Source organism: Microcebus murinus, chromosome 19 (genome assembly GCF_040939455.1).
Source record: "Microcebus murinus isolate Inina chromosome 19, M.murinus_Inina_mat1.0, whole genome shotgun sequence".
NCBI classification, from domain to species: domain Eukaryota; kingdom Metazoa; phylum Chordata; class Mammalia; order Primates; family Cheirogaleidae; genus Microcebus; species Microcebus murinus.
This window is the reverse complement of record NC_134122.1, coordinates 28,887,813-28,915,198: the sequence shown is the minus strand read 5'-3', so window position 1 is coordinate 28,915,198 and position 27,386 is coordinate 28,887,813. Positions and strand designations below refer to the sequence as shown.

The 27,386-nt window shown below is 53.9% G+C and overlaps 3 protein-coding genes across 8 annotated transcripts; all 3 read right to left on the bottom strand.

Moving 5' to 3' along the window:
- Window positions 1-47: 47 nt before the first annotated feature.
- On the bottom strand, window positions 48-13,287 carry SRRT (serrate, RNA effector molecule). 3 transcript variants are annotated; one of them, XM_012759132.3, is made up of 20 exons: window positions 13,003-13,287; window positions 12,636-12,775; window positions 7,396-7,524; window positions 7,004-7,150; window positions 6,561-6,749; window positions 4,548-4,717; window positions 4,222-4,406; window positions 3,943-4,041; window positions 3,742-3,859; window positions 3,394-3,551; window positions 2,989-3,050; window positions 2,821-2,899; window positions 2,316-2,504; window positions 1,779-1,952; window positions 1,546-1,699; window positions 1,201-1,394; window positions 862-1,018; window positions 582-683; window positions 337-463; window positions 48-240 (listed from the first exon to the last, which is right to left on the bottom strand). In XM_012759132.3, the coding sequence occupies exons 2-20, from the start codon at window positions 12,755-12,757 to the stop codon at window positions 165-167; spliced, it is 2,631 nt and encodes an 876-aa protein (XP_012614586.1). In that variant the 5' UTR covers window positions 12,758-12,775; window positions 13,003-13,287; the 3' UTR covers window positions 48-164. The 3 variants fall into 3 exon arrangements, with proteins under 3 accessions (XP_012614586.1, XP_012614587.1, XP_075851462.1); XM_012759133.3 differs by having other exon boundaries at window positions 582-671; XM_075995347.1 differs by lacking the exons at window positions 7,396-7,524; window positions 12,636-12,775; window positions 13,003-13,287 and having other exon boundaries at window positions 6,561-6,774; window positions 7,004-7,087.
- Window positions 13,288-14,201: 914 nt separating this feature from the next.
- On the bottom strand, window positions 14,202-17,687 carry TRIP6 (thyroid hormone receptor interactor 6). The gene is made up of 9 exons (XM_012759145.3): window positions 17,459-17,687; window positions 17,103-17,230; window positions 16,853-16,978; window positions 16,206-16,589; window positions 15,827-15,920; window positions 15,562-15,731; window positions 14,952-15,130; window positions 14,592-14,712; window positions 14,202-14,472 (listed from the first exon to the last, which is right to left on the bottom strand). Exons 1-9 carry the CDS (start codon window positions 17,565-17,567, stop codon window positions 14,341-14,343), a joined length of 1,443 nt encoding a protein of 480 aa, XP_012614599.1. The 5' UTR covers window positions 17,568-17,687; the 3' UTR covers window positions 14,202-14,340.
- A 311-nt stretch (window positions 17,688-17,998) lies between these two features.
- Window positions 17,999-27,030, bottom strand: SLC12A9 (solute carrier family 12 member 9). Of its 4 annotated transcripts, none has more exons than XM_012759124.2 (15): window positions 26,907-26,989; window positions 26,235-26,441; window positions 25,901-26,123; window positions 25,544-25,678; window positions 24,990-25,121; window positions 24,318-24,626; window positions 23,575-23,682; window positions 23,356-23,467; window positions 22,691-22,848; window positions 22,502-22,584; window positions 22,207-22,331; window positions 21,846-22,038; window positions 21,514-21,688; window positions 21,195-21,341; window positions 17,999-19,305 (listed from the first exon to the last, which is right to left on the bottom strand). In XM_012759124.2, the coding sequence occupies exons 3-15, from the start codon at window positions 26,079-26,081 to the stop codon at window positions 18,416-18,418; spliced, it is 2,748 nt and encodes a 915-aa protein (XP_012614578.1). In that variant the 5' UTR covers window positions 26,082-26,123; window positions 26,235-26,441; window positions 26,907-26,989; the 3' UTR covers window positions 17,999-18,415. The 4 variants fall into 4 exon arrangements, with proteins under 4 accessions (XP_012614578.1, XP_012614579.1, XP_012614577.1 ...); XM_012759125.2 differs by having other exon boundaries at window positions 26,235-26,436; window positions 26,907-26,984; XM_012759123.3 differs by having other exon boundaries at window positions 26,903-26,982.
- Between the last annotated feature and the right edge of the window lie 356 nt (window positions 27,031-27,386).

The window sequence follows — 27,386 nt, the reverse complement described above, 5'->3', positions numbered from 1 at the left end:
ATTTGGGAGGATTTGGAGAGGTATCATAACATAGACTGAGTCAGGAGTCACTATGGAAGTGCTTTTATTGGTGGTAGGGCTGTTCGTACAAAAAAATTCTCAGCTGGATGGGACAAGGCAGTAACAAGTTTAGGTGGTACCAAGAGTGAGGAAAGGTGGACGGCTCAAAAGAAATCAACATCGTCGGGGGCATCCAGGTCACGATATTCCACGATGGCCCTTGGGTCTCCACGAACCATCCTGTGAGGGAAGAGGTAAAACAGGATGAGAGCTAAGGGTTCCTGAAAGGGAGTTTGAAAGACACAAGAAAGCTTAGACATCTTAGCTTATTCTTACCTGTTGCGAGGTTTCCCAGGATAACCCCCCTGGCCTCGAAAGGCATCATAGTTCCCTCGGCCAGCACCATATGGGCCATGGGGGTACGGAGGACCTCCTGTGGGGACTGCAGGGCGGACTGCACCACCTATGAAAAAGATCAATGTTGAGTTAAAAACCTATGACTTCAACTACATCCTAGCTAAGTTTTCTTTCTCCCAGTCCCATACAACCACCAAGGCCTTTCATCTCCCTCATATACTTACCTCCATAGCCCAAGATGGGGGGCCGGGGCTGACCGTAGGGCATCAGACCCTGGGGAGTCTGGTGTGGGTAAGGAAGTCCCGGGGTCAGGCCTGGGGGGAGTACAACACGGACAGGGACATGAATTACTGCGGGGGGGGGGGGGGGTGCAACTAACTTCTAGGACTATGGCCTGAGGGGTGGGGCAGAAACTCCTCAGGGGATGACACATTAAAGAGAAACAGGAGTCAGTGGACAGTTCAGGTAGAGGGAACATGCAGACCCTCATGGATCGTATCTTACTCTGGGCAGGGCCAGGTGGCTGGGCTGGCTTAATCTCAGGCAGAGCAGGGCGTTTGGCATCAGTGAGGAAGTTGTTAAAAAATGCCACCTCCTTCTTTACTTCCTCAATTTTCTCCGCATGCTTGTTGAAGATATGTTTGCGTACAAACTCAGGACCCTGGGTGGAGAGAGATGATCAGGACAGGGCAAGTCACGTGAGTTCCCTCATTACCAGGCCCAACCTGGAAGGATCATCAGCCTCCCCCCTGCCATCCAGTGAGCACCACCCCCACACTCCTACCTCCTGTCTCAACCCCACCTCCTACAATTCTACCCAACCAATTCTCTAACATCCCAGACCTTGAATTTCTTGCCACTAAGAGGACACAGCCACTTATCCTTGCCCAGTTCCTGGGTGTTAGAGGTGACAAACTTTTCCACTTCCTGTTCAGGGTCTTTTCGACCCATCTTCTGGGCCTCTTCCTCTGAGAGAGACTCTCGCACACTCAACAGTGGAGTCAGCTTCTCCTCAAATGTCTTCTGCCACTCTAGTACTGTAGTTTGGGAACAGAAAGAAAGGTTGAAGGGGAAAGCCAGAAGGAAGGATAGGAGTGGGGAGGGGACTGCAGGGGAGGTGACAAAAGACTGCCACCAAAGGACTAAGGGCAGCCAGGGAGAAAAAGGGAATGGGAACCTGGAGCTCACCTTCTCCATGACTGATGCGGTTGGGTGGCATGGGCCCCCGAACGTGGATTATGCCACAACGATTGGGCATTTCATCTTCATTGGGGTACTCGCAGGTGTTATAATAATCCAAGGAATGCACAATGCGCAAGTAGAGAAGGAGTTTGTCCAAAACCTAAGGGAAACAAGAAACCCTTGGTTCCCTACTCTCGCCCCTCAACTACCCTGAGCTGCACCCCATGTGCTACTGGCACCTTGATCAGCTTCTCATCCCGCTCCACATTGATCTCAGCTGGGTTCCCTTCCTTGGGAGGCTCCTCTGGAGGGGCTCCCCCGCTGCTCCCCAACAGCTCTTCCTCCTCAGCACTGACTTCTTCGATCAGGTAGTCGGTGATATTCTTCAAGATTGGGTTTTGCGAGGGCAGGCTCTGGCAGAGAGAAGAGGACCAAGTGAGGCAGAGAAAAAAAACCTAGCACAGGTAACCCAAGAAAGAACGTGTGCATTTGGAAAGGCAATGTGAGGGGCAACAGAGTTCAGGGTTATCTTTGCCCCCTTAGCATCTGCCTTCATTTTTGTACTTGTTCTACCCTAGCCCACAAATGATTACTATGGTCAGTCTGTTCTGCTGAAAGCTGGAGGAGGTACTACCCAGACAAGGAGGGGCAAACAAGTGAGCAGGCAGGAGGATACTAGGGGTCAATACTACAGATCAAAGTGAGGTCAGAGGTGCCCACAGCAGATAAGGTGGTATCAGCTGCTTTTGAAAAAGTCCCATAAGGGAGTCACTGACTGTTGGCAGGGGAGGTGTCCCTGGCTCAGAGGCCCAGAGCTGGGTCCTGTCATCCAGCGTATGGATCAGCTTGGCTGCCAGCTTGATGTCATTGCGCACAATCTGCTTGTGTTGGGTAATGCCATTAATGTTGCGGACGCGGCGAGTCAGGTCTCTGTTCACACCAGGGCTCAGCTCGCACTCCCGGAGCTAGAGGAACACAGAATCAGAAAGCTCCCAACACTTGCCTGAGAAGCAACAGTCCAAAGACTGGCCCCTCCTGCGAGCACCAGTGATTGATTAGACTGTGAGCTCCCTGAAGACAGGGACCAGATATGTCTAATCCATAGTAACAGCCCCAGAGCCCAGCCCAGAGACAAGAGTAAACAATTAATGGGAGCGACTGAACAGATGAAAGAGGGCACAAAATGAATAGACCAACAAATAAACAATGAAGTCAGAGGTCATGCAGGCTTGGAGAACCACACTTTCTCTTCCCCAAGACAGTCCCATTCCCAGAGCTCACTCGGATATTCTGCAAGTTCCAACAGATCTCTTTAATGTTAACACTGCGGTCAAAAGTTACCCAGCCACGACGGAAAAACCTACACAAGAAAGAAAATGTCAGCACAGTCCAGAAGTGGGACCATGGGACTTCCCCTGCACCTTCTCGCCAAGATACCTAGTTCCTCACCTCCTTTCTGGCTGGGGCTCTGACAATGCCACACGCATAAAGCCTGGGTATCTTTTACAAAGCTGCAAGAAGCAGAGGAACAGAAACCCCACTTAATGATTCAAGGATTTGCTTCTTCCTCCAATCCCTGCTGCCCTCAAAACCCCAGGAAACTGCCTTTCAATCCTTCCCATCCTCAGGCAAGAAAAAACCAGTCATGGGCTGAAGAATGCTAGCACCTGAAAGCAAATGGTGCAACAACGACCAGCCCTTGAAGAGCATGGGCCCATGGGAAGGGGGCCTCCCTGTTAAGTGAAATAGGGATATCTGTCAAAGGCAGTGCCAATGCCTTCCTCTCCACCCACCCTGCCAAAGGAACACATCCTGGGTATCAGCCCCTACCCTCAAGTTTATTTCCCCACTCACAGAAATGATCTCAGCCCTGGAGATATTGGGCGCAATGTTGCGCATGAAGAGAGAGCATGTCTTATGCAGGGGCCGGGGCTTACACTCCAGCCCTGCGGCATCCTTAGGCTTCTCCCTTTCTTCTTCCTTAGGCTTCTCCTTTTCCTTGAGTGCTTCTTCTATGTAGGAAGTGGTAAGGGTGAATTTTTATTATTGATTTTGGTAGGAAAGAAACAGAAGCTGTTACTGTCCCCCATCAGAGAAGTCTTCCCCTAAAAGCCACCTCCCATCAATTTCACCAACCTTTCACCTCCTGCCATCCCCATTAAGTAGGAAGAGAATGGACTAGAAGCAGAAAATAAAACCTACCAGCCTCCTCCTTCTCCTCCTCAGCATGGCCACTCTCAGACTCAGACTCAGACTCAGACACACTGCCTTCATCAAAGCTGTCATCACCACTGTGCTTCCTATTCCGCTTTTTGCTGCTCTGTAAGAGCCGCGGCAGAGGGGATGAGTCAAGTAACCCGGACCCCAGCCCAATGTTCTGACACCATGCAAGAGACACCTTACCTTTTTGGCTTCCTTCTCAGAGTCTTCTTTCTTCTCCTCTTTGTCCCCATCACCCTCGGATTTCTTAGTTTTGTCATCATTAGAACTGTCATTTTCAGCCTACAGGTAGAGACAATTGCTGTGGACCTTTATCAAAGGGCCCCCTCTTACCCTCCACAACCGAGCCCAGAAGCACACCTTCCCCCACCCACCCCGTACCTGCAACCACACCACCAAGGATGTCCCCCTCTCTTCTCCCACACGCTCCAAGGCAGCACTCAGAAGCCCCATTACTCAGACCTGTTTGCCACCTTCTTTCTTGTCATCCTTATCGTTGGCCTTACACTCTCCTTCTCCCAGGCTTGGTCCAGCCCGGCCTTCCTCTTTCTTGCTGGGCTCCCCGGGCTTCCCTGCCTGTTCCTCCTCCTCCTCCTGTTCCAGGATGCGAAGGTCATTCTCTGTGCCTCCTTCCATCTTAATCACAGCTACCAACAAAGGGAGCAAGGGTCACAATCCAAGGGCCCTGTGTTTCTTTCAACCTGCTATTTCCCAACCAAGATCTTGGTCACCAGATACTACAACTCCTAAGGGGCCCGGATGTCTGCCACCCCTCCAAATCCATGCACCTGCATCCAGCATCTTGACAATGGCATCAGCTTTGTCTATGTCCAAGAGCAGATTATCAAACCAGCCACTCTCCATGAGGGACAGGAACACCCTCAGTCGGTTTTGCAGGGCACCCCGGGCCTCCTGCCGACGCTTCCCCACCTCATCTGGGTGGTACTTAGACCGAAACCTGGGAAGGAATGGGGGGAGGGAAAGACAAAATAGTCACTAGAGGCCACGGCCAGGATGTGGGGAGGGGCCCAGAAAAGTCCAGGCATAGTCCCCATCCTCTCACACCCACAAAAGGTCAAAAAGCAGAGAGATTAGGGGATAGGGGTGCACTAGAACCACCCAACACCCCAAAAGGAACCAGAGGTTGTGCTCCAAGAAGATTTAGGGGAGAACCAGGAACTAAGAGCTCTGGATTTGGGAAGACCAGTGACTACAGGGGGAGGCCAGGGTTGGAGAGGCAGATTTAACAGATCACCCCGAGTCTCTGGGAAACACTAACATACGAAGATGTTTCCCACAGCTTCGGAGAGGAAGGCTCAGGAAATAGTAGGCCCTGAAGAACCTCCCTCTCCTTGACAACCCCAAACTACCATTATTAAAAGAACTGCTCCCACCAACTCCCTCCACCCCTAGGTGGAAGACAGAGGGAAACCTGAAATGCACCAGATAGGAAAAGCCAAAGGCAGGAAACCTCTCTCCCCCCTCGGGAAGATAAGCAAGATGGTAAGGGGACAGGGAAAGACCAAAGGGAGAAACTGAAGTGCTGTTATAGCTTCAGGTACTGCCCACAGGGATAGAGAAAGGAGAGGGCTAAAGGATTAGGATGGAGCATTAAAAAAATAAAATATTTCAAATAGGAACTCAGGGGGAAAAAAAACAGGCAAAATTAGGAGTATGAAAAAAAAGAGAGATATGAAGGAAAGCAAAGGTGTGAGAAAGTCCCAGAAATCAAAAACAAAGAGAAAAACTAAAGACCAGACAGAGAAACTAGAAAAAAACAAAAACAGAAGAAGTGTTAGGCAGGGAGCAAGAACAGGAACAGAGAAGAAAGAGATAAAGACAAGACATATAGAGCAATTAGAAAGAGAGGACAGCAATGACAGAACCACAAGTGGAGCGTAAGAGGAAAGGAAAGCCGCAGGCATCACCTCCAGGATCTTTACCTTGGCCGCTTGGTCAAACAGAGCTCAAGATTTAACTAGCGGCGCCCAGGGCCCATGCTGGCTGGTGGGCCACCGGCTGGCTCCTGGCTGGGGTGCCCGGCCCAGATGCCCCACCCCTGCGGGACTCCGCGGTGGGGGCCCTGACTGACTGACTACCTGAGCAATCACATTCAGCTAAACCGCTGCATTGTGCACAGCAGTGCCCTGCCTGTCTGCCTGGCCGGGGCACCGCGGCTCAGCCCAGGGGCTCATGTATGGGCTGGGTATGGTGGGGGTGGAGGTGGGTTTGCTCCGAGCTCCGTCGATGAGCGGGTGTAGTTCCCAGTTCTGGCTCTTTTCAAGGAGGAGGAGCAGAAAGAGGATGAGGAGGAGGAGGAGGAGGAGCAGGAAGGGGGGAAAAGATGGTTGATTAAAATTAAAACATCCACAAAAGGAAAAAAAAAAATTAAAATTCTTTTTCTGTCAAATGACCCTGAGATCTTTGCTTTACTTGTCTGGATTCACTCGTCGCTTTTGGGAGGAAGCCACAGCCACACAGGGTCCTGGCGATCACGAATGACAATGACCCAATACCAGCAAGTGGGAAGCAGCTTGTCTGCTGCCCCAAGAGGCTTGATGGCTCTGGCCAGCAGCCTGGAGGTGTCCCACTCTCTGAGGACAGTACGAAAGGGAGATGGGGTAGGGGCAGTGGCAGTTGTTGAAGGGGGAGACCCCATCAGCCAATGCTGTTATATTTCCCATCCCCCACCCCCAGGAAGTTCCAAATAGGGCAAAATGGGAGGACAGGGCTGCAGCTCCATTGGTGGGGCCAGGGGACACATGCCAGGGAAAAGGTAGCAGGGAAATAGGGGCACTCACCACTCCTCATCTTTATGAGCTAGGAAGAAATCCTGCATCTGCTGCCTTCGAAAATCCAGCTTATAATCATTATACCGCTTAACCGCCTCCGTCTCATCCACAGAGTCATCCAGTGAGAGAAGAAACTCCTTGAAGGTCTTCATTACTGGTGGTGGTACACCCAGGTCGATCTCTGCAATGCTGCCCAGCCTAGGGGGAGCCCCAGCCAGGAAGTCTTGGTTGTGGTAGAAAAAGGTGGGGGACTGTGGGGTCCAAGGGAGCCAGCTACCCTCTTCCTTTGCTCACCATGGACATCACCCCAAGCACCAACTGCTACCATCCCACAGGCACTGCTCTATGTGCCTACCCTACTGCCTGGCTCCAGCCATGGCCTTCGCACCTGACCCCTCCCTGATGCCTGCCAACTCCCTCCTCCCAAGAACCCCAGAACCCCGGGTCTTTACCTGGCCTGGATAGGCAGTACATGGTGCTGCATGATGTGGACATCTGGGTGGCCCCAGGGCTGAGGGGGGCCATAAGTTGGGCCCCCACCCCCCCCAGCATAGGGCATCTCATAGCCACTGTGGTATGGGTCAGAGCTGTGCTCATCCCTGAGGGTGGGGAACACAAAAGTCAGACAGAAAGGAACCATCTCTCCAGAGCACAAAGGTGAATGGGACAGAGGAAGGGGCATACACAGAATGTGGTCTCACCCAAGGGTTTAAAGGGGCAAAGAAACAATGAGTGTATGAGAAATTTGAGAGGAAAGTATCAAGAGTTTAGCAGAGATGAAGAGAGCTGAGGCCCAAGTGGAACTGAGGCTAAGAAGAACAGAGAGAAACTGTTGCCATCTCACCAATCTCTCCTCATGCGCTTCTGTGGGGGGCTGAGTTCATGGCGGGGAGGCGAGAAGCGTTCTCGCCGATTCCGGTCATAGTCACGATATTCACCGCGACTGCGGCGCTCACGACCACGGTCCCACTCTCTGGAGATAAAAACAAGTAAAGGAAATGAAAATATACAGCAGATGTGCCATGGCACACTCCTGGATGGACCCTTCCTATGCTACCTGAGATACCAGACTAAAAGCCTAAAACTACTCTAAATAGAAAAAGACTGTTGTCTAATTCCATGACTTCAGCCAGTATCCACAAACTGATGGCTCTTGAACCCATTCTCCAGCCTGGCCTTTTTCCTGTGCTTCAGACCCACATTAATAATCCCCTTATTGTCCACTGCCAGAACTGAGCCTGTGAGTCCCACCACTATGGGCCCAAGCTTGTCTCCCTCCTCCCTGCTTCTCACTCTCAGTTGTATCAATTTACCACTGTCCACTCAGTTAACCACCATAACCCTCACCACTAATTTGCCATTATCCTGTTAACCCTCCACCTCAATGCCTACCAAAGCTGTCCTCTTCTTTGCTATCTCGATAAACACAGGCCTAGTCCTAGCCCTTGTCATTTCTCCTGGAACTGCAGTAGTGGTTGTTTACCTGTCTCTGGTCTCACCTCTTCTACTCTGCTGTCAAGGGAACCTTTCTCAAACACACATCTGATCATGCCATACCCCTGCTTAAATGGTAGTAAATAACAGTGTTTAAAATCTTGGTTCCTGAGGTTACTGCATCATCTCCACCAGTCACATGCCACCCCCATCTTAACAGCCAAAAAAAAGCCTTTGCTCTAACCCAGTGGTTTTTGAACTTTTTGGTCTCAGGACCCCCATATACTCTTTTTATTTTTTTGAGACAGAGTCTCTCTCTGTTGCCGGGCTAGAGGGCCGTGGCATCAGCCTAACTCACAGCAACCTCAAACTCCTGGGCTCAAGCAATCCTCCTGCCTCAGCCTCCCAAGTAGCTGAGACTACAGGCACGTGCCACCATGCCTGGCTAATTTTTATATATATATATTTTTAGTTGTCCAGCTAATTTCTTTGTATTTTTTAGTTGTCCAGCTAATTTCTTTGTATTTTTTAGTTGTCCAGCTAATTTTAGTTGTCCAGCTAATTTCTTTGTATTTTTTCAGTAGAGATGCGGTCTCACTCTTGCTCAAGCTGGTCTCAAACTCCTGAGCTCAAAGGATCCGCCAGCCTCAGCCTCCCAGAGTACTAGGATTACAGGCGTGAGCTACAATGCCTGGCCAATATACTCTTAAAAAAAAAATTTTTTTTTAAGACAGAGTCTCGCTCTGTTGCCAAGGCTAGAGTGAGTGCCGTGGCGTCAGCCTAGCTCACAGCAACCTCAAACTCCTGGGCTCAAGCAATCCTACTACTGCCTCTGCCTCCCAAGTAGCTGGGACTACAGGCATGAGTCACCATGCCCGGCTAATTTTTTCTATATATTTTTAGTTGGCCAATTAATTTCTTTCTATTTATAGTAGAGACGGGGTCTCGCTCTTGCTCAGGCTGATTTCAAACTCCTGACCTCGAGCAATCCGCCCACCTCGGCCTCCCAGAGTGCTAGGATTACAGGCGTGAGCCATCGTACCCGGCCTATTCTTAAAAATTATTGAGGACACCAGAGAGTTTTTGTGTATGTGTGTCATAACTATCAATACTTACTACATTAAATATTTACTATATTAAAATTAAAACATAAAATTTCAATACCTACTAATTTTAGAATTATCCATTAATATGAATTACATGCTTTTATGAAAAGTGACTATTTTCCCAAAAATTTTTGGTGAGAAAAGTAGCATTTTTTTTGCATTTTTACAAATCTCTTCCAGGTCTGGCTTAATAGAAGATAGCTTCTACATTCAACCTGTTGAGATATTTTGTTTTGGTTGAAAAATATGAAGAAAATTTGGCTTCACACTGATATGTAGCTGGAAAAGGGAATAGTTGAATAGCCTTTTCAGATAACTGTGGATATTCTCTTTTGATACTAACAAAAACAAGAGTTAGTTTCTAAAGGCTAGTTGGGGGCCCCAGCTCCATGGTTCATGCCTATAATCCTAACACTTTGGGAGGCCAAGGTGGGAGGCATGCTTGAAGCCAAAAGTTCAAAACCAACCTGAGCATCGTAGTGAAACCCTGTCTCTACTAAAAAATTTAAAAATTAGCTGGGCATGGCGCCACCCACCTACAGTCCCAGCTACTCTGGAGATGAAGCAGGAGGATCACTTGAGCCCAGGAGTTTGAGATTGCAGTGAGCTATGATGACACCACTGCATTCCAGTGTAGGCAACAGTAAGACTTTGTCTTTTAAAAAAAAAAAAACCCAGGCCAGGCGCAGTGGCTCACACCTGTAATCTTAGCACTCTGGGAGGCCGAGGCGGGATGATTGCTCAAAGTCAGGAATTCAAAACCAGCCTGAGCAAGAGTGAGGCCCTGTCTCTACTATAAATAGAAAGAAATTAATTGCTCAACTAAAAATATATAGAAAAAATTAGCCAGGCATGGTGGCACATGCCTGTAGTCCCAGCTACTCGGGAGGCTGAGGCAGCAGGATTGCTTGAGCCCAGGAGTTTGAGGTTGCTGTGAGCTAGGCTAATGCCATGGCCCTCTAGCCCGGGCAACAGAGTGAGACCATGTCTCAAAAAAACAACAACAAAAAAAACCCCTATATACACAGAAACAAAGGAGGGCTTGTTGGAATGTTCAATTTAAAACTGTATCAGTGATCATTTCATACTTTGCTGCGTTCAAATCTATTGTTCTATCTCGCTCTTTGAAAGGCTCTTAATGTCTCATACAATATCAAAATACCATATTCATCAATATCATTACCTAACTCATCAGAAAAGTTTTTAAGTACTAGGAAGCTCTTAAACTCATACTGATAGATACAAGTTTTCCAAAATTTTAGTTTTCACCGGAAAGTTCATCATTAGCAACAAACACTGACAGCTTTCTTTGATGTAACAGGCTCTCTCAATTAATTTTCAAGAAAACTTCTGCCAAACACTCAAGTATGAACAATCACTCTGACAGTCATTCATTCAAGTAAAAATGCCATCCTATGGAAAAAAGCTAGTAGTTCAGCTCAAACTCAATCACAGAAAGGCTCTTGTTCAAAGTAACCATTGCACTTCTAAATGCAGAAGTGCTAGGCCAGGCACGGCGGCTCACGCCTGTAATCCTAGCACTCTGGGAGGCTGAGGCAGCTGGATTGCTAGAGGTAAGGAGTTTGAAACCAGCCTGAGCAAGAGCGAGACCCCATCTCTACTATAAATAGAAAGAAATTAATTGGCCAACTAATATATATAGAAAAAATTAGCTGGGCATGGTGGCACATGCCTGTAGTCCCAGCTACTCGGGAGGCTGAGGCAGCAGGATTGCTTGAGCCCAGGAGTTTGAGGTTGCTGTGAGCTAGGCTGACGCCACGGCACTCACTCTAGCCTGGGCAACAAAGCGAGACTCTGTCTCAAAAAATAAATAAATAAATAAATAAATAAATAAAAATTTTTTACTGCCTCATCAAGGGCAATAAGTGAAACAGGCTTCTTTTTATTTTTTTTAACTCCTTGGTATCACCATCTTGATCTGTGCTAAGGCACCAGCAGTTTTACCTATCATTGCTACAGCATCATATGTGCAAATGTCAACACCATGAAAATGACAATAACATCTAAGTATTACCATAAAAAATAATTTTAGCCCTGCAGACTCCCTAGAGTCTGTGGACATTTTGAGAACCATGACTTTAACCAAACTGGAATATGCGCTCTTCTCGGCACACAACATTATGTCCACAACTACAAGCTGTTCACATTATTCATGTCTGGGAAATCTTCACTTATCTCTCCAAGTCAAGTGACACTTTTCTGCAGCTCTGACACACCATCTCCTCTACCCTAAAAACTTGTCCCTCAACACTTACCATCTTTATGATGATCTCTTTTGAGACGAGTCTCGCTCTGTTGCTGGGGCTAGAGAGCCATGGTGTTGGCCTAGCTCACAGCAACCTCAAGCTCCTGGGCTCAAGGGTCCTCCTGCCTCAGCCTCCCGAGTAGCTGGGACTACGCCACCAAGCCCAGCTAATTTCTTTCTATTTTTTTTTTTAATTAGAGACAGGGTCTCACTCTTGCTCAGGATGGTCTCGAACTCCTGACCTCAAACAATTCTCCCACCTCAGCCTCCCACAGTGCTAAAATTACAGGCGTGAGCACCTGTGACTATCTCTTATATAAGCTCATTTACAGCTCACCCGAGGCCATCTGATCCCCTTGTCAAGCGCACACTGTAAGATCCTAAAGGCAATAACCACATCTTTTTTTTTTTTTTTTTTTGGAGACAGAGTCTCACTTTTTTGCCCAGGCTAGAGTGAGTGCCATGGCATCAGCCTAGCTCACAGCAACCTCAAACTCCTGGGCTCAAGCAATCCTGCTGCCTCAGCCTCCTGAGTAGCTGGGACTACAGGCATGCACCACCATGCCCGGCTAATTTTTTCTATATATATATGTATGTTAGTTGGCCAATTAATTTCTTTCTATTTTATAGTAGAGACGGGGGTCTCGCTCCTGCTTGGGCTGGTTTCGAACTCCTGACCTTGAGCAATCTGCCCACCTCGGCCTCTCAGAGTGCTACGATTACAGGTGTGAGCCACCGCGCCAGGCCAATAACCACATCTTATAATCAACTAAATCCAATTAGCACTACCCAAAGAACTCTGAGATTTTAGGCAAAATGATGACAAGAAATTTAATCATATCTTGTCAGGGATCTGGTCTGACAACCTCTCCAGTCAGACCAATTCTACATTATTACTTTTCCTGAAACAATATTTTGGAGGTATGATTTACTAATAATAAAATGCACACTTTCAACGCATATATAAATAGTGTTTTTTTTTCATACTTAAGACTCTCTCCATACTTCCCCTCTCCAGGCGAAAAAGTAAAAACAAACAAACAAAAAAAAAAACCTCTCTTAGCTCTATTGCTGATCTTCAGGACATTTCAAAAATCAAGCCGCAGCTGGTACTCTGGCCAACAGCAAATAGGATGAACCACAGAAATGGATCAAATCAGCGATTTCATATGGTTCACCCTAATAAGATTATAAAGCAAAAGCAATGAGGATGGGGGTGGAACGGAATGGAAGAGGGACAAGATTAAGTTAACAAAAAAAGAAAAAAAACAGTCTCACCGGTCATTCCAGTCGTCCCCTCGACGTCGTTCATCTCGCTCGCGGGAACGGTCATAGTCGCTGCGCTCCCTTCTAAACTTGTCCCTTCGCCTTCGATCGTACTCGTCATCACTGTCACCCATGGCGCGGTCTGAAGAGGCCTGGGGCCCAGAGAGGGATGGTCAGGGTGCAGAACAAGGACCAGCGAAGGGAAGGACAGTTCCTCAGGGGCAGCGCACCCGCCTCCCTCCCACCAAAGCCAGCCTTCCGCTGCCGCCGCCATCCTCCACTCGCCTCAAGGGTCTCCATGTTCTTCCCGGTGGGGCCCCAGGCTCCTCTCCCTCAGACCCGAACCAGCACGACCCCCCAGCCTCCTCCCCTCCCCCACCTGAGAGCGGCCGCGGCCGTTGGATTCGCGCTCTGGTGGGCTTGTTTTGAGGTGAACTGGGCCTCGGACGAGCGACGGGGATGGCAAGGAGGGGAAGAGGGAGACGCGGGGCTCTCAGCAAGGGGGCCGAAGAGAGGCCAAGAAAGTAGGGCAACTAAAGCTGAGCGGTCGCGCGCGCCGCTCGCGCTGCGCCTGCGTCGCCCGCGGAACCGGGCCTCAGAAGCACAAGCCCCCTCTCGCGACCCGAACTGGAATTTAAGCGTCGATTGGAGAGTGGAGAGAACAGGGAGTGATGGGAAGGGGCGGGGACACCGAAGCCTCGCGCGCTTTCTGAGACGAGAACTTCAAGATCGCGAGGAACTACGGGAGTTGGGCGGAGCCAAGCGAGCTCTCTGGGCGTGAAGGGAGCTGCCTTTTTAATTTTCTCTGGCTGAGGGCGAGGGAAGTGCTCCTTTAGATGTGCCCAGAGTTAGAGCCAGGTCGCATTCAGCCGTTGTCCTCCACTGACCCCTTTTCTTGGGGCGCCTCCTGATTTCATTGGGGATGGTTTCGCCCCCTCCTCGCTCAGGGCATGGGCTTGGGGAGCGCGGACGTTCAGGAAATAGAAGATAAAAGCAACCATCTTAAAGCATCTCCTCCCACCATTTTCTGCTCCCTCCAGAGAATCAGCCTGTATTGGTACCACAAAATGCCTGCAAAACCCTTTGTTCCTGTTCTTTGACAAAGGCTTCCCAATTTTAAGCAAAACGGGCAGACCTCAGATTTAAACCCCAACCATTACTTAGATGAGATAGGCTGTAGGTTACGATCCTGAGCAACAGACAGGATCTGGCTCTCCCCAGATTAAATGCACCACCCCTCACACACAGGTAACACCAAGTCCCTTCTCAATGAGTTGAGTGTGAGACTTAAGAACAGGAAATGCTGCAGCCTTGCTTCCAGCACTGAGAGGAGGGTATCTTCACACCAAATGACATTAAAAGGTGTAGTAGAGTTGGAAAATAAAAAAAAAAAAGAAAACTGCACCAGAGCCAACACCCCGGTTCCAGGTTCTGATCTTGGTTCTGGCACTCGAGAACCATGCAATCTGGGTAAGTCACTTCTCAGCTCTGGCATTCTCACATGTGAAAATGGAGACAATAACAATTTTGCTTTTATTAAGCTACTATGAGAATCAGATGAGACAAGAGACTTGAAAGTGTTCTGTAAACTCTTAAGGAATTATTATTTCATGGTTGGAGAAAGAGGAGACAGCATTTGGTGACAAAGTTGTAAAGGTAGATGTCAGGGAGGGTGATCGATGGGAACTGAGAATGCAGCAAGTGCTTCTAGGAAGACTCAACAGTCAGTGGTGACAGTGGCTGAGAGCTCCTGGATGCGCCAGGCACTGCAGGCCTTGCACAAGATGTGCCCATCCAGTGGGTAGCAGCCCTGACACTCACCCTCGGAGGAGAGCAGCAGCCCACACTCCTGTTGGGAAAGAAGCAACATCTTTTCATTAGCCCCAGACCCCAGGGTTCCTCCTCCCTCCTGTTCTACCCAGCACCCCAGACACTGCAAGCCTCTTGGTCTTGCCCAGGTCCTCTGACCTCACACTTGTAACAGCCAATGTGAAAACTGCGATCCAGAGCAACAATTCTCACGGTCTCCTCCTGACCTGGCTCAGGCATGATGGCCCCACCGCACACTGAGCATCGTGGAGCAAACTTCCTGGGGTGGAAGGGAACCAAAGAGGCTATCAAGGGACCAAAAATGGATCCCAGAGAAGGTGGGAGGCAAGAGGGAATGGAAGAGGCCAGATGTACGGTCTTGGGTCTTGGGAAAAGGATGATGTCAAACAGAATGAAGGAGAACAAGGGGTTGGAAACAGGAGGGGACAGTCCTGGGGCATGAAGGAGGGATGAGAGAGATAGGAAAGGTCAGACATCTTGACGGGGGCCAGGCCTGACCTGTGGAAGTCCTCAATGCAGTGGATCTGGCTGGTGGCATCTACTGTGAAGGGGATGCCGTCAAGGCCGCGGTGACACACCACGCAGGTGAAGCAGCCAGGGTGGTAGGCCTTCCCCATAGCCCGTAGGATCCGGTCCAAGATGGGTTGGGAGCACATGGCACATTTCTCCAGGGTAGCCTGTTAGGAAGGAGGGCAGGAAGGCAGGGAGAGGGAGCCACACAGTCCAGCAGGCACCCTGCTGGCCCACCCATCTATTTATCACTGCATGCGATTCAGTGAAAGATAGACTTGAGCAAATCTGACTTCAGGTCCCAGCACTGCAGCTTCCTCCATAATGTATTTAACCTCTGAGCTTCAGGGGTATTGTGGGAATTTAATGCATTCCTTTAACTCTAAGATGCCTCACACTTGTAAGAGACTGTATCCCTCCCCTCCAGCAGCCAGTTTTGAACTACTTGGTAAATTTCTCCCTTCTTATACATTAGTTTGAGTAACCCAGCTTTGAGCCCTGTACCTCTTTTAGGCTTGGACACCTAATTCCCACCTTGGATGGAAGGAAGCCCCCTGCTACCTGCTGCTGACTCCAGCCTCCGGCCACAAACACTCACCACGTAGCAGCTCTCACAATATGCCCTCCTCTCCACAGCGTAGAAATGCTGGCCCCGAAGCTGGGCCCGGCACGTAGAACACACAAAGCACCCAACATGGAAGACACGGTCAAGGGCCACAACGCCAGCCCCATCTCCGACTACATCTTCTCCGCAGCCACCACACCGGCCTGAGGACAAGGAGGAACAGGATCAATCTGCACAGACCCAGGAAGCCGGACCTGCTGTCCTGCTGACTCCCACCCTGCCCACAGAGTTGGCTCACCAAAGTACTCCCCACTGGGTGGGTGGTTCATGTCATGCACCAGCTTCTTGGTCAGCCTCTCCAGCTCCTCCTCGGGAGGCTGGCTCAGGGGGACCTGGAAGGTGGTAATCAGAGAGTCGGTCCCACTTCTGGCTCCTGATGCTGTAAAAATCCCTGAGAGTGACCAGGCAATTCAACCCAGAAAGCTCATCTGTGAACAGCTCAGCCCAGGGCCCAGCAGGCATCATCTCAAGACCCCTCCCATCTGTGTTTCCTGACCTGCTCCACACCCAACCTCTGACTCTGCTCCAAAACCAGCCTCCTAAACCACACCCCCACCCCACCCATTCAATGTCCAGTTGAATGTGAGGACCAAAAGTCCCTGTACTCCAGGGCTTACCTGGGACCCGTGCCCACCTCCTCTTCCTCCTCCTGCAGGGCCACAGACCCCAGCTGCCTCCTCTTTAGCCCCTGGCCCTGGCTCTCGTTGGCTCCTATAGGCAGCCCCCCAGACTTCACCTCGGCCTGGCAGAGGAAAGTGGGGGCCCGGGAGGGGCCCAGAAGCCTGAGAGGCCCCCCGCCTGGGTGGGCCGCAGCCTCTCACTGGTTGTGCCACTTTCACTTGCACAGGGAAGGCTGGGCCAGCCGGGGTGCTGGCAGTAGCATAGGAGGCTGGAGTGGGGCCCCCATAGGGGGATGCTGGCAGCGGTTGGGGTGGAGCACCCCCTCCGTTCGGCTTCAGGGAGCCCATGCGGTAAGCAGGAGGCTGAGGGGGTTCATAAGCCTGGGAAGAAACGCAGGCCAGAAGCTGTGATCATGGCCATTCCAGGACCTGTGTTCCTAGAAGTGACCCACGTGTGGCTCCCAGGCAAGCACAGACTTTTGACAAGGTCCCATACTCCAGTAAGCTCTTGCTGCCCACGCTTCCTCCATGCCAGGATGTACACCATTCACATGCAGGGAGGTGGAGGTGAGGGTGGCCTGGGACCCAAAATCCAGAGGAGGGAGCAGGCTGGGGAGGGGATCGAGGTCAGTAAGGGGAGTCACCTGTCGGTCTGGTCTCCGAGCAGCATGACCACGACCTCCGTTCAGCTCAGCCAGCATGCTGGTCAGCAAGTCTATCTCAGCATCCAGACTTCCTGGGCGCAGGCCCCCCCTCTCTGGGGGGAGCCCCTGGGGATGGAGCCAGAGCAGGGAAGATGCAAATCACTGTGTCTCCTCTCCTGCCCAGGTGCCCCCCCCTCATATTCTGCTCTAGGGGGCCCCACACACCCCACCTGGCAATCCCAGCTCTCACCTGCGAGCGCTGGGGTGCTCCATGGGACCCCACCCAGGTGGGCCCCCGATCCTCTGGCACCCCTGGGGCCTGGTAACACTGCTCAGGTGGGAGGGAGCAAAAATTGACCCTGGGGTGGGGCTGCAGTGCTGGGGTGAGAGAGAGAAACCAAGATGGGGTGGGGGCAGCGAGATGAGGTTGCGTGATGCTCTCCTGGCCCCTCCAGCCTCCCCACAAACCCGGGGTCCCGCATGGCAGGAGGCAGTGGGGGCCGCAGGAGGGCTCCTGCAGCTGGTCCCCCAGCTTGGGCGAGAGGCGGCAGCTGGAGGGCAGAGGTGAGCGCCTGGCGGTTCCCGAGCCCCAGGGGGCTGCCTTACCGGCTCCCGGGACTGGTGGCGGCCCCGGGGTGCCTCGGGGAAGTGCTCTCCCCTGAGGGACTCTGGCGGGCTCCGGCTGCTTCGGGGGAAGCCAGGTGGGCCCCGACATGGCCAGGAACGGAGAACTCCAGACAGCCCCACGGAAGCCTGGGCCTCTGGCCTGCACCCCTTCTGCTGTCCCACACCTCGTTTGGTACTCCAGGAAAGAAACTTTTTCTGGCTTTTTTTCCCTTCCTCCCCAATTTTGGGGACGGCCACGCCCCCGGTGACGTCACCGCATTCCTGGGGGAGGGTCACGTGGCCCCCTTGGCCCTAAACTGCCGTCCCTCCCCGAGTTGGCCCCCTCCTGCGAGAGGGGAGGACGCTCCGAGGGGGACGGGCCGGGGGCTGCGGGCTCGCGACCCAGGCGCAAGCCAGGCCGCCTCCCAGTCCCCCGGCTCCCCTGCCGCGCCCGCCCTGCACGTGGCAGCCTCACCGCGGAGCCTAGGTCCCCACCCGCCTCCCTCTCACCTACCCGCCAGCAAAGTTAGGCAGCCCATAGTCTTTTGGTCTTTTATTCATGGTCAGCAGAGTTAGAAAAATAATACAGAACAAACTTCGCCACGCCGCGTGGGCCGGTGAGTCTGGCGAGGATGGGAGACTGAGGTAGCCTAGAGTCGCGGAGGAGACCCAGCCCCTCGCGCCAAGGCACCAGTGAAGGGAAGCCAGCCCGGGAGGCTGCGGACTCTTTCCCCTGTTCGGTGGGGACAGCACCCCACATTAGTGCACCAGGTCCCTCTACCAAAGGAGAGGCCCGAGCCCAGGATTCCCTTAAAAAAAAACCCCGCGGGGCTCCCGTCCCAAGGGCAGAGCCAGCAGGAGGCGGTGCTTCCTTCCTGCTCCTCTTCCTCGTCCTCCTCCACGAATCCGGATGGGCCAAGGACCTGGGCCCTCTACCTACCCCTGGAGGAAGGGGCCTCAGATATCAGTGCAGGTGACAGGGGTCACACCGTGGATGAGCAGCGTGGGGCCCAGGTCATGGCTCAGAGTCTCCAGCAGTGCCAGGTAGTGGGGGTAGCGGGCAGGATCCGCAGGCGGCCGAGGCAAGTATAGGAAGGTGAGGGCCGTGGCAGGCCCCACGTCATCCCTGCCAGCCTCAGGCCCACCAGGCCCTCCTCCTGTGCCGCGCCCCTGCTGGGCCCGAACAAGGGCGTTGGCGCTGCGTGCCAGGGCCTCTGCCTCGGTGTCTCCCAACCCACTGTTCACAAAGTCCCCTTCCTCCTCCTCCTCTGCGGCCCCAGCCCTGGCCCCCTCGCCCCACACCACCTCCTGCACCTCTGCCCGGATCCTCAGTTGGCTCAGCAGTGCCCGGAGTCGCCCCTCGGCCGCCCCAGGGGCCTCCTGAGGCCCCAGGCACAGGAAGATCCGGAGCCGGGCACTGTGCCAAGCAGGCACCATGCCCAAGATGGTCGCCATCTGCAGCAAGAAGAGGCCACAGACGTCCACGTAGCCGGGCCCACCCCGGGGCCGAAGCAGGTTGAGAGGCCACACATCCACGTGATGCAACTGAGAGGTCCCCCCAGACCCCCGGCTCAGCCGCTCAGGGGGCAAGTCCCCGCAGGCTCGGGCCAGAACCACATTCTTGTTCATCTTGAGGGCATCTGCCACAGTGGCCACATAGTCCTGAGGACTGAGCGCCCGGGGACTCCCAGGAGCCCGAGGTGGAGGGAACAGGGTGCTCAAGGCTGGGGACATGCCCTCCCTGGTGCTGTCCACTGGCTCAGAGAAAGCTGGATCTGCCAGGAAATGGTCCTGTGGTGGCGTGTCATCGTAGAAACCCAGAACCAGCGTGTTGGGCTTCATGCCACCTGGGAGCAGAGAGGGGGTGGTAGAAAGAAACAGACAGGAAATCAGGCTCACAGATGGAGTTTACAGAACGCTAACATGCGCCCACTCGTACACACTGACAGCAATGTGTGTCAGCCATAAGGTATGACATGCCCACTGTGCTCAGGCTCTTATGGCAACATTATACACATTTGCATAATGACTTTTAGTTTTCCTAACCACTTTCACATGCATTTATTTGATTATCGCCATGACTAATCTGCACTTAAATAGGCAGAGTTCACCTTAGGATTCTTATAAATAATAAGCACTGCCCAGCCGTGGAGGGTAGGCTGCTATTCACTCCCAGCTTTAAGCAGCACACCGTTTTCAAGATAGGAGTCTGACTCCTTCGAGCAAACCAGACACACTGATCAGTCAAGCTCATGGTCAATCCCCAGGGTAACAGCACCCCAGACCCTGCTGGGGGAAGATGAGAAAATGGATGGAGGCTGCACAGTGTGTTTCGGTGACACTACTGCAAAGCCCTAGTAATGGTGGTCAATGGCATGGTCCCCAGCTCACATCCGCACGCTTCTCAGGGGCTATGTCCTCTATAGAAAGCACTTTGTATTTGAACTTTTTGAACCTTGAAGCAACGCTATGAGGTAGGTACTATTAATATTTATTCTCCCCCTTTCCCAGATAAGGAACCTGAGGCACCAAGCGGTGAAGTCACTGGCCCAAAGGCTCATGGCTGGCCAGTACTGGGGCAATAGGTGACTACAGCCTGCCCTCGCCCAGCATGAGGCCTGAGCTGGGCATATGCCAACCACAGTGTCCCAAGTCCCTGCTGACGGCTCCTGATTTTTAATTTTCGGGCAACCAATGTGGAATCAGATCATCCTGCCCTTTAACCAGGCTGAGTTTACAGGGAGACTTGGAGACCTCCCCTAAGACTCCTTCTCAGTAAACAGACAGAGTGCTGAAAAATCTACCTGTAAATCAATCTCTATGTATCAGGAGAATTTACCACCTAAAATAAATGCTTTCCCTCTTACTGGAATTATCTACCACAGGATAAGTTTCATGACCATAGTGGTCTGTTTGCACAAAGAAGTGGGGCTGGTGGGAAAATCAGGCTCTCAGATGCTCTAGGCTAATAATGCTTGATGACACCCCCAAACATCTCCACAGGTGTGACTCCAGCTGATCTTGCAAATTAAACTAGTCACAACCCCTCCTAAGCATTTTCCAGGGATCTGATTTACTGATTTACAGTGAACAGAGCAATGTTCAACACTGTTGACCTTTAGCCAGCTCTAAGTGGAGAAGGAGGCATGGCATGCACTTAGGTGACAGTCGCTGTCCTGGGATTAGGGGAGGAGGGGGAAGCTGAACATGGATTTGGAGGAGCCTGGAGGCCTCAGCGCTAAGAGCTGGAACCCTCCACGCCTTCCACACGCCCTCTGGCATCTTCATGGTCTTGGGCGCCACATCACACTCACTACTCCTCAGCCCCCTCACAGCCATGCCGAATTGCCATTTCTCCACAGAACCTTTACTGGCCACATCAGTGCACAGTGGTCTCTTTCTCTGAACTCTGGTGGTTAGAAACCATCGGATTTGATGGGACAGCCCGAGACTCAAATAATGCTCCCACTGTCGCCAGAAATATGCTCTTCAGGGCCTATGCCCCAACCTCTGGCTCAGAAAAAAACAAGAAGAAAACAAAAACCGCAACAGTGTCACCCCACTGCTAGTCCTTAGCTTATCCTATTAGACCTTGTCTGTGGCTGTTATCTTTGAGCACTGTTATCTTTGAGCACGGTCTTATCTGCACTCCACTCCGGTCTTATTTGCACTAGATTGAGGGCCTTTTGCAATTTGCAGTCTGTGGTTTACTCTTCAGAGGAGGGGAGTGGCTCACCCAGGCCTGAGATTCGCAGCAGATGCTGAGCTCCCTGCCGAACAGAGGGCGAGAGAGTCAGGTCTACAAAGGCCTTCACCTGGGCCCGGTCCACCAGGCTTAGCCACGCCCCGTACTGCGGCTGCACAGGGTCTGAGGGCAGGGAGTCTGCGGAGAAGGGACAGAAAGGAAGGCAGCCAAAGTTGGCCAAACTCACTCACTCTGTCCTAGAGTCCAAACCCCAAATGGGCCAGGGCAGGGCTGGGGCTGGTTGGAGGGTCACTGGGCTCTGGGAGGAAAGGGGAGAGGACAGATGGGAGCCAGAAGGAGAGTGACGCACCGAGGTCTCCCAGCGTGACATGGCCCAGCACGTACAGCCCCCCCTTCTTGAGCTGGTTGGCCAACCTCAGCAGAGGCAGGGCACCCCGGGGGTTCCCCACCAGGAGCAGCAGCTGGGGCCGCCAGAACTTCACGTGATCCTTCCGGACATCCAGCCGGAGCAGGTACTTACGCACCTGGGGACAGGGAGGAGATGGTGGGGAGGAGGGGCCCCAATGGACAACACCTCTCGGACAGGAACACCAACTCCAGCCAAGGAAGATGGGGTACCCTGGGCAGGGGGCTTTCCCAGACTGCCTCCCCACTCCCCACCACCCTTGGAGCTCCCCCAACCTGGTGGAAAAGCAAGGCCTGGCTGACATAGCCCCAGCTGCTGGGGCCCCCACGAGCCGTGAGCAGGGCAGAAAGCAGACCCATGAGGAGCAGGGAGCCGCCGGCGGCCCCGGGGCTGATGAGAAACATCATGAGCAGACAGGAGGCCACGCCCAGCAGGCAGGTATGCCAGGAGAACAGGCTGAAGGTGGGGCTAGGTAGGTGGAGGGCAGAAGGAAGGGAACTCAGGGTCTGCCCCAAGTACCTGGCTGGTTGCTCCCAGCCCCAGCCCCAGCCCCAGCCCCAGCCCCAGTCCCTGGCTGCAAGTCCTTCCCATTCCTCCCTCCTTCTTTCTGGGGACACAGGCCTCTTAGTCGCTCACCGGAAGTTGGGGGCTGAGGCCCACTCCAGGCTCAGGCAGGACAGGTCCACTGCAGCATAGGCCACCAAGTAGAAGACGGTGACCACAGCAGCCAGTGTGTTCAGCTTCCCAGCAAGGAGCACCAGCTGGGCAGGGATCAGGAGGTAGGCATTGATCCAAAGTAGCAGTGCACCCCCACAAAGTGCCAACACATCTGCTTTTCCATACACATCTCCCAGCTCATGTCTAAAACCCCCATCCCTATCCTGCCAGCTGGTGGGGTGAGGAGAAGGGCCCTTTAAAGATTAAGACTCACCTGCACTAGGCCCCAGGAATACAGTACAGCCCCCCAGGGGTTTCCCCCTTGGGACACAACTTTGGCTGGTGCCAAGATCACTCCTATAAAAACAGAATCACGGTGGATATATCAGCCTGGACCAAGCGGGACTGAGACAGACACAGGAGGGCATGTTTAAAGCCAGCAAGGAAGCAGAGGAGAACACACCGAAGAGGTCATCTCGGGCCAGGGCATGGAGGATTCGAGAGGCACCTATGAGTGAGCTCATGGATGCTGAGAGCGACGTGGCATAGATGCCAATCAACACCAATGGTGGCCACAGGCTGATGGCACGGAAGAACCCATAGTCTTGCTGCAGCAGGGTCCTAGGAGGAAGGGAAGGGGGTGGACACAGATAACCATCCATTGCAGGGCCCTTGTGAGAGAAGTGCTCGAGACACTGTGTGGTTAGGAGCTGGGTACTCGCAACTGAGCCAGCCCCCATCTCAAGAATTGAAATAACACAGCAAATATGCTAAAGGGATACACTGGGTATTCATTGGTTACCTTTGGGCTGCCTTCGAGTTAATTACCCAGTGATCGTTCCCAGTAGTACATGCATGAGAGGCCAAATATTTGTGGAAATGCAAATTGACTAGAAAGGCAGTCCCCACCTCCACCCCCAAACTAAGTGCCTCCAACAGCACCAGGTCCATGGCATCCACTGGCCACCAGGTGCCGTCCCCACACAGCCAGCCCTCCCCATCAGTGGCAGGAACTCCATCTCTCCCCCTCCACCCCAACAACGTGGGTATCTGCTCCCAGTCTGTGCTGCCATTGGTGGCCCAGGTGCACACCCTGTTGCAACACCTCACCCCATCCTCTCTAGGTACCTGTCACAGGTGAAGCTGGAGAGGAAGAAAAGCAGGATGTAGATGAAGAAGGTGTAGGCGACAGCGACAATCGTCCCCAGGGGAATTGCCCGACTGGGGTCCTTCAGCTCCCCTGGAGGGAGGAGAGCAGAGAGAGAGAGGTCAGCCCTCCCGCCGGTGCCCTAGGTCCATCTGGGTGGCAGCCCCACACCCCCAGAGGTGGCAAGGGGGGAAGCTCACCTGACATGTTGGCCCCGGCCATGATGCCTGTGCAGCCATTAAAGAGGACGGCAAAGACGCTGGCAAAGGTCATCATGGCCCCCGTGGTGTAGTCCTCAGCGTAGCCAGCTGAGGGAGATTGTCCCCAGAAAGTAGAGGATGTCAGCATCTCTCTTAGGGCTCCAGGCCTCTTGGTGCTGCCACCCTCTCCTCACATTCTCCTCCCTCACCCCACCCCATGCCTCCCTCCGCCACGTCACCAGACCCCAGCCTGGCTCCACACTGGCTCTGGGTTGGCCAGACTCATCTCCCCTTTCTGTCCTTCCCTTCAGGCCTTCTTGCATGCTCTTTCCTGAGATGCCTGCCCTCCTGCTACCTGCATCCCCCGCTGTCTCAGGCCACTTCCAGCCCGTCAGCTCCTGCCCTCCCCTCCGCAGCCACAGTCAGGCCCCCTACTCTGGGCCCCAGGGCGATGCTTGTCCACTTGATTCACACTCAGTCTTACTGTGCTATTTGTTTTCTGAATTCTCCCCAGCTAGAACTCAACTTCCTCTAAGGCAGGGACTGGCTTGGGGGCTCTTTTGTGCCTCACTGGACAAATGAGAGCTGGGCAGATTTAAATCAAACTGCACTGCTCTGAGGTCTGGACACCTGCCCCCAGCTTCCCTCTGACACCTGTTCTCATCCAGGGATTCTAAGGGCCCAGCCCTCACTCATGCCCACCCCTCTTCCCAAGAACAATGACACCGCAGCGCCCAGCTCACCACCGAGGTTGTCCTTCAGGGTGCTGCTGTTGAAGCCAGTGAAGTGGCCAAACCCCGGCGTCAGGGAGGAGCCATTGGGGCCAGGCCGAGGAGGCAGGGGGATCTCCCTGGGCCCCACAGCCACAAAGCTGATCAGCACTGAGGCCAGGGAGCCGGAAACCAGCAGGAATGTAAGGAAGGAGGCCCGGGCGTAGAGGCCAGCTCCCAGCGTGCAGACCCCACCTACGAGGCCCAGCAACAGGGAACCGTAGAGCAGGCTCCAGCCATAGCCCTGGGGCAGGACCCGGAGCCCACTGGGCCCTGTGGCATCTGGAGAGGCAAGAACAGAATTAGAAAGCCTAAGGACGTACCCAGCCCCAACCATGACCCAAAGCAGGATGAGACCCCCCTCTACCCACCTGCTGTCAGAGAGGCCATCTCCCCTTTCCCTCAACTCTACCCCAGCATCTTAGCTCTCCCTGGTGGTCTCCCCAACTAAACAAAAGCTCCCTGTGGGCAGGGCCAACCTCGGGGCTGCCTCCATCTCCTGTAGGAGGCTGGCCACATGGCAGGAGCTCAAGAAAGCCCAGGTAGTGGCTTGCTTTGCCCCTCTGCTGCATGGGACTTTCTCCTTCACAATCCCACAATCCCAGACCTGCAGAGCTACCCAGACTGGGTGGAGAGAGCACAGACCAGCCCCAAAGACATCAAGCACGGCCTCCACGAGCCCCAGCAGGGAGACGGCACAGCCACAGACATTCGCCAGGTAGAACATGAGGCCAATGCTGCCCCCGACCTCGGGCCCCAGGGTCCGGCTGATCATAACTAAAAGCAGAAGCAGGGGTGAGTGTTAAGGGAAAGAAAACTGAAAGAGACACAAGGAAGGGGCCACAGCACAGAGCACTGCACACATGGCCTCCGGGCCTGTCTCCCTGCACTCCCTGAGGCAATGCACCCACCAGTGCAGCCAGCCCCTAGCCACGTCACTGGTACTCTAGGAGCTCCAGTTTCCTCACCTTTAAAATGATCACTAGCTAATCAACAAAATTGTTGGGTGACTAGAAAGTGGCAGTAACACGTAGGGCAGTCTTGGTCCCCTTCACCATACCAGCTTACCTACCAGACATTCATTAAAACTTGCCCTGCCCCGGAGCAGATGGAGGGTACTGGCTGAAGCCAGTACCACTCCATCCACACCCTCCCCGACAGAACAGCCCGGACCCCATTCCACTGATGTTGGAGGATACAGTAGGCTCCACCCCCCTGCACGGCTCCATTGGTGGCGATGGCACAGACAGAGAGGACAGTGAGCACCAGGATGAAGTAGGCAACCAGCAGCATGGCCAAGGCCTGCAGCAGCCCAGCATGGCCCACCACGAATCCTAGGGCAGGAGTGGCAAATCAGGTCACATGGGGCTTATACCCCCCCCCATGCTCACCCCACTGGCCAGTAGAGCTCCAAGGCAGACCTACACAAGAGCAAGAGCCCAGAGGGAGCCCTCCCCCCCCAAAGCCCTTCATCCGGGTCCCTCCCCAATCTCATCCCAGTCCCACTCCTTCCGCACCACTTCCCACCTGAATAAGTGCCTAGACCACCCACTCACCAATCCTCAGGAAGACAACTATACTGAACATGGACAGGACAGTGGGCACCACCACACCCAGGAAGGTGGACAGCTTCCTCGCAGACACCCCTCCAGGACCCCCAGCTCCATTGGCAGGGAAGGCAACCCCCTCTTCCCCCAGGAGCCGGTAGGCCAGCAGAGGCGAGCTCTCGCTGGCCATGGCTGAGCGCAGGCAGCGGAAGCCACAGATGGGTTAGGAAACCTGTAAGAGAGATTATGATGCATGGAAAGCAGCCCCACAGAGCCCCCAAACACCCAGAACCCTTCCCAAAAGGGAGAGCTGCAAGGACACACTCGAACAAACGCTGCTTACCAGAAACTCAAGTCTGTGGGGCTGCAGATGGTCCCAGTCACTGCCCCACAAAGGTGGACTCAAAGCCCCTCTGCATGGGTGTCAGGGCCCTCCCAGCTCCTGAGGTCCGCCCCTTCCCACATGTCCCTGAGACTACAGATGGCAGCGGTCTGGAAAGAGGCAAAGACCTTCTGGCAGCGCAGGCTTCTCCAGCCTCTTGCTCCTGAACTAGCAGTACAAGAGGAAGCAAACCCCCCAAAAGGGAAGTAAGTTACCGGCAGAAAGCCTTCCTCGCCCCCTCTTCCTGAGTCCTGCGCTTCCCCTCCCACGTCTCCCCAGGCAGTCAGTCACCTTGCCTACAGGCATCAAGAAACTTCCAAAACCTCCAAAGCCCCACCCTCCGGCAAGCTTCTCCCTCAAGCCATCGCCAGTCCCCTCCTCACCTCCTTTGCCTCCCGGATTCCTCATCCACACGAGGCGCCCCCCCAAACCCTACCAGCCCAAACACACCCCTCGGACACCAAAACAGAAACACAGGCCAGCTCGCATCGCACAACACAAGGTCCCCGCGTCCTCCTCCCGCGAGCCGGCTCCTGCCCACTGCTCCCGCAGCAGGGTGCGGGGGCCAAGATCTCCTCCTTCCCGACCAGATGCACCCCACAGGCCGGTGCCGCGGGGCGCCCACTCACCCACCCGAAGGACGCCGCCGCTCCGGGGCGATCCCCGCGAGCCGGAGGGGTCCGCCTCGGGCGGAGGGCGCGCCGGGGCCGGAAAAGACAGCGGAGGCTACCGGGATGCCAGGCCCGGAGCCTGCCCCGCCAGCGCCCGCGCGCCATTGGTCCCGGCCGGGCCCCGCCCCGTGGGCGCGCCCCGGGAGGCCCCGCCCCTCGGCGCTCCCCCAGCCCCGCGCCCCCGACCCCACGTGCGCCCGCGATGCCACCCGGCTCGCTGCACAGGCGTGCGTCCCCGGCAGGGTGTGGCCACGGGTCCTACAGCCCCCATCACTCTGATGCCAACCCGCGCCGCCGCGCGGACTGGACCCCACTCCTGAAAGGGGCGTGCGAGGACGGCGGAGGGCGGCCTGGGGGTGGGCGGGGCCGGGACACCTGGCCAGGTGCGTAGCTGGGAACTCCAAGCCACAGAGGTTGGCGCCTTCCGGGGTTCTCCAGCCTC

Coding starts and splice junctions, on each gene's coding strand:
- SRRT (XM_012759132.3), bottom strand. CDS start 12,757: ATGGGTGACAGTGATGACGAGTACGATCGAAGGCGAAGGGACAAGTTT. Junction 4,407..4,547: donor TGTCAAGATGCTGGATGCAG/GTGCATGGATTT, acceptor CTTTGTTGGTAG/CTGTGATTAAGATGGAAGGA. Junction 2,900..2,988: donor GAGCCCCAGCCAGAAAGGAG/GTGAGGAACTAG, acceptor TTTCTTGTGTAG/GTTTTTCCGTCGTGGCTGGG.
- TRIP6 (XM_012759145.3), bottom strand. CDS start 17,567: ATGTCGGGGCCCACCTGGCTTCCCCCGAAGCAGCCGGAGCCCGCCAGA. Junction 15,921..16,205: donor GAGGTGGGCACGGGTCCCAG/GTAAGCCCTGGA, acceptor ACCACCTTCCAG/GTCCCCCTGAGCCAGCCTCC. Junction 15,732..15,826: donor ACCCAGTGGGGAGTACTTTG/GTGAGCCAACTC, acceptor CCTTGTCCTCAG/GCCGGTGTGGTGGCTGCGGA.
- SLC12A9 (XM_012759130.2), bottom strand. CDS start 26,081: ATGGCCAGCGAGAGCTCGCCTCTGCTGGCCTACCGGCTCCTGGGGGAA. Junction 25,679..25,900: donor AGTTGTCTTCCTGAGGATTG/GTGAGTGGGTGG, acceptor CTCCTGCCCTAG/GATTCGTGGTGGGCCATGCT. Junction 23,683..24,317: donor CCTGAAGGACAACCTCGGTG/GTGAGCTGGGCG, acceptor AATCTCCCTCAG/CTGGCTACGCTGAGGACTAC.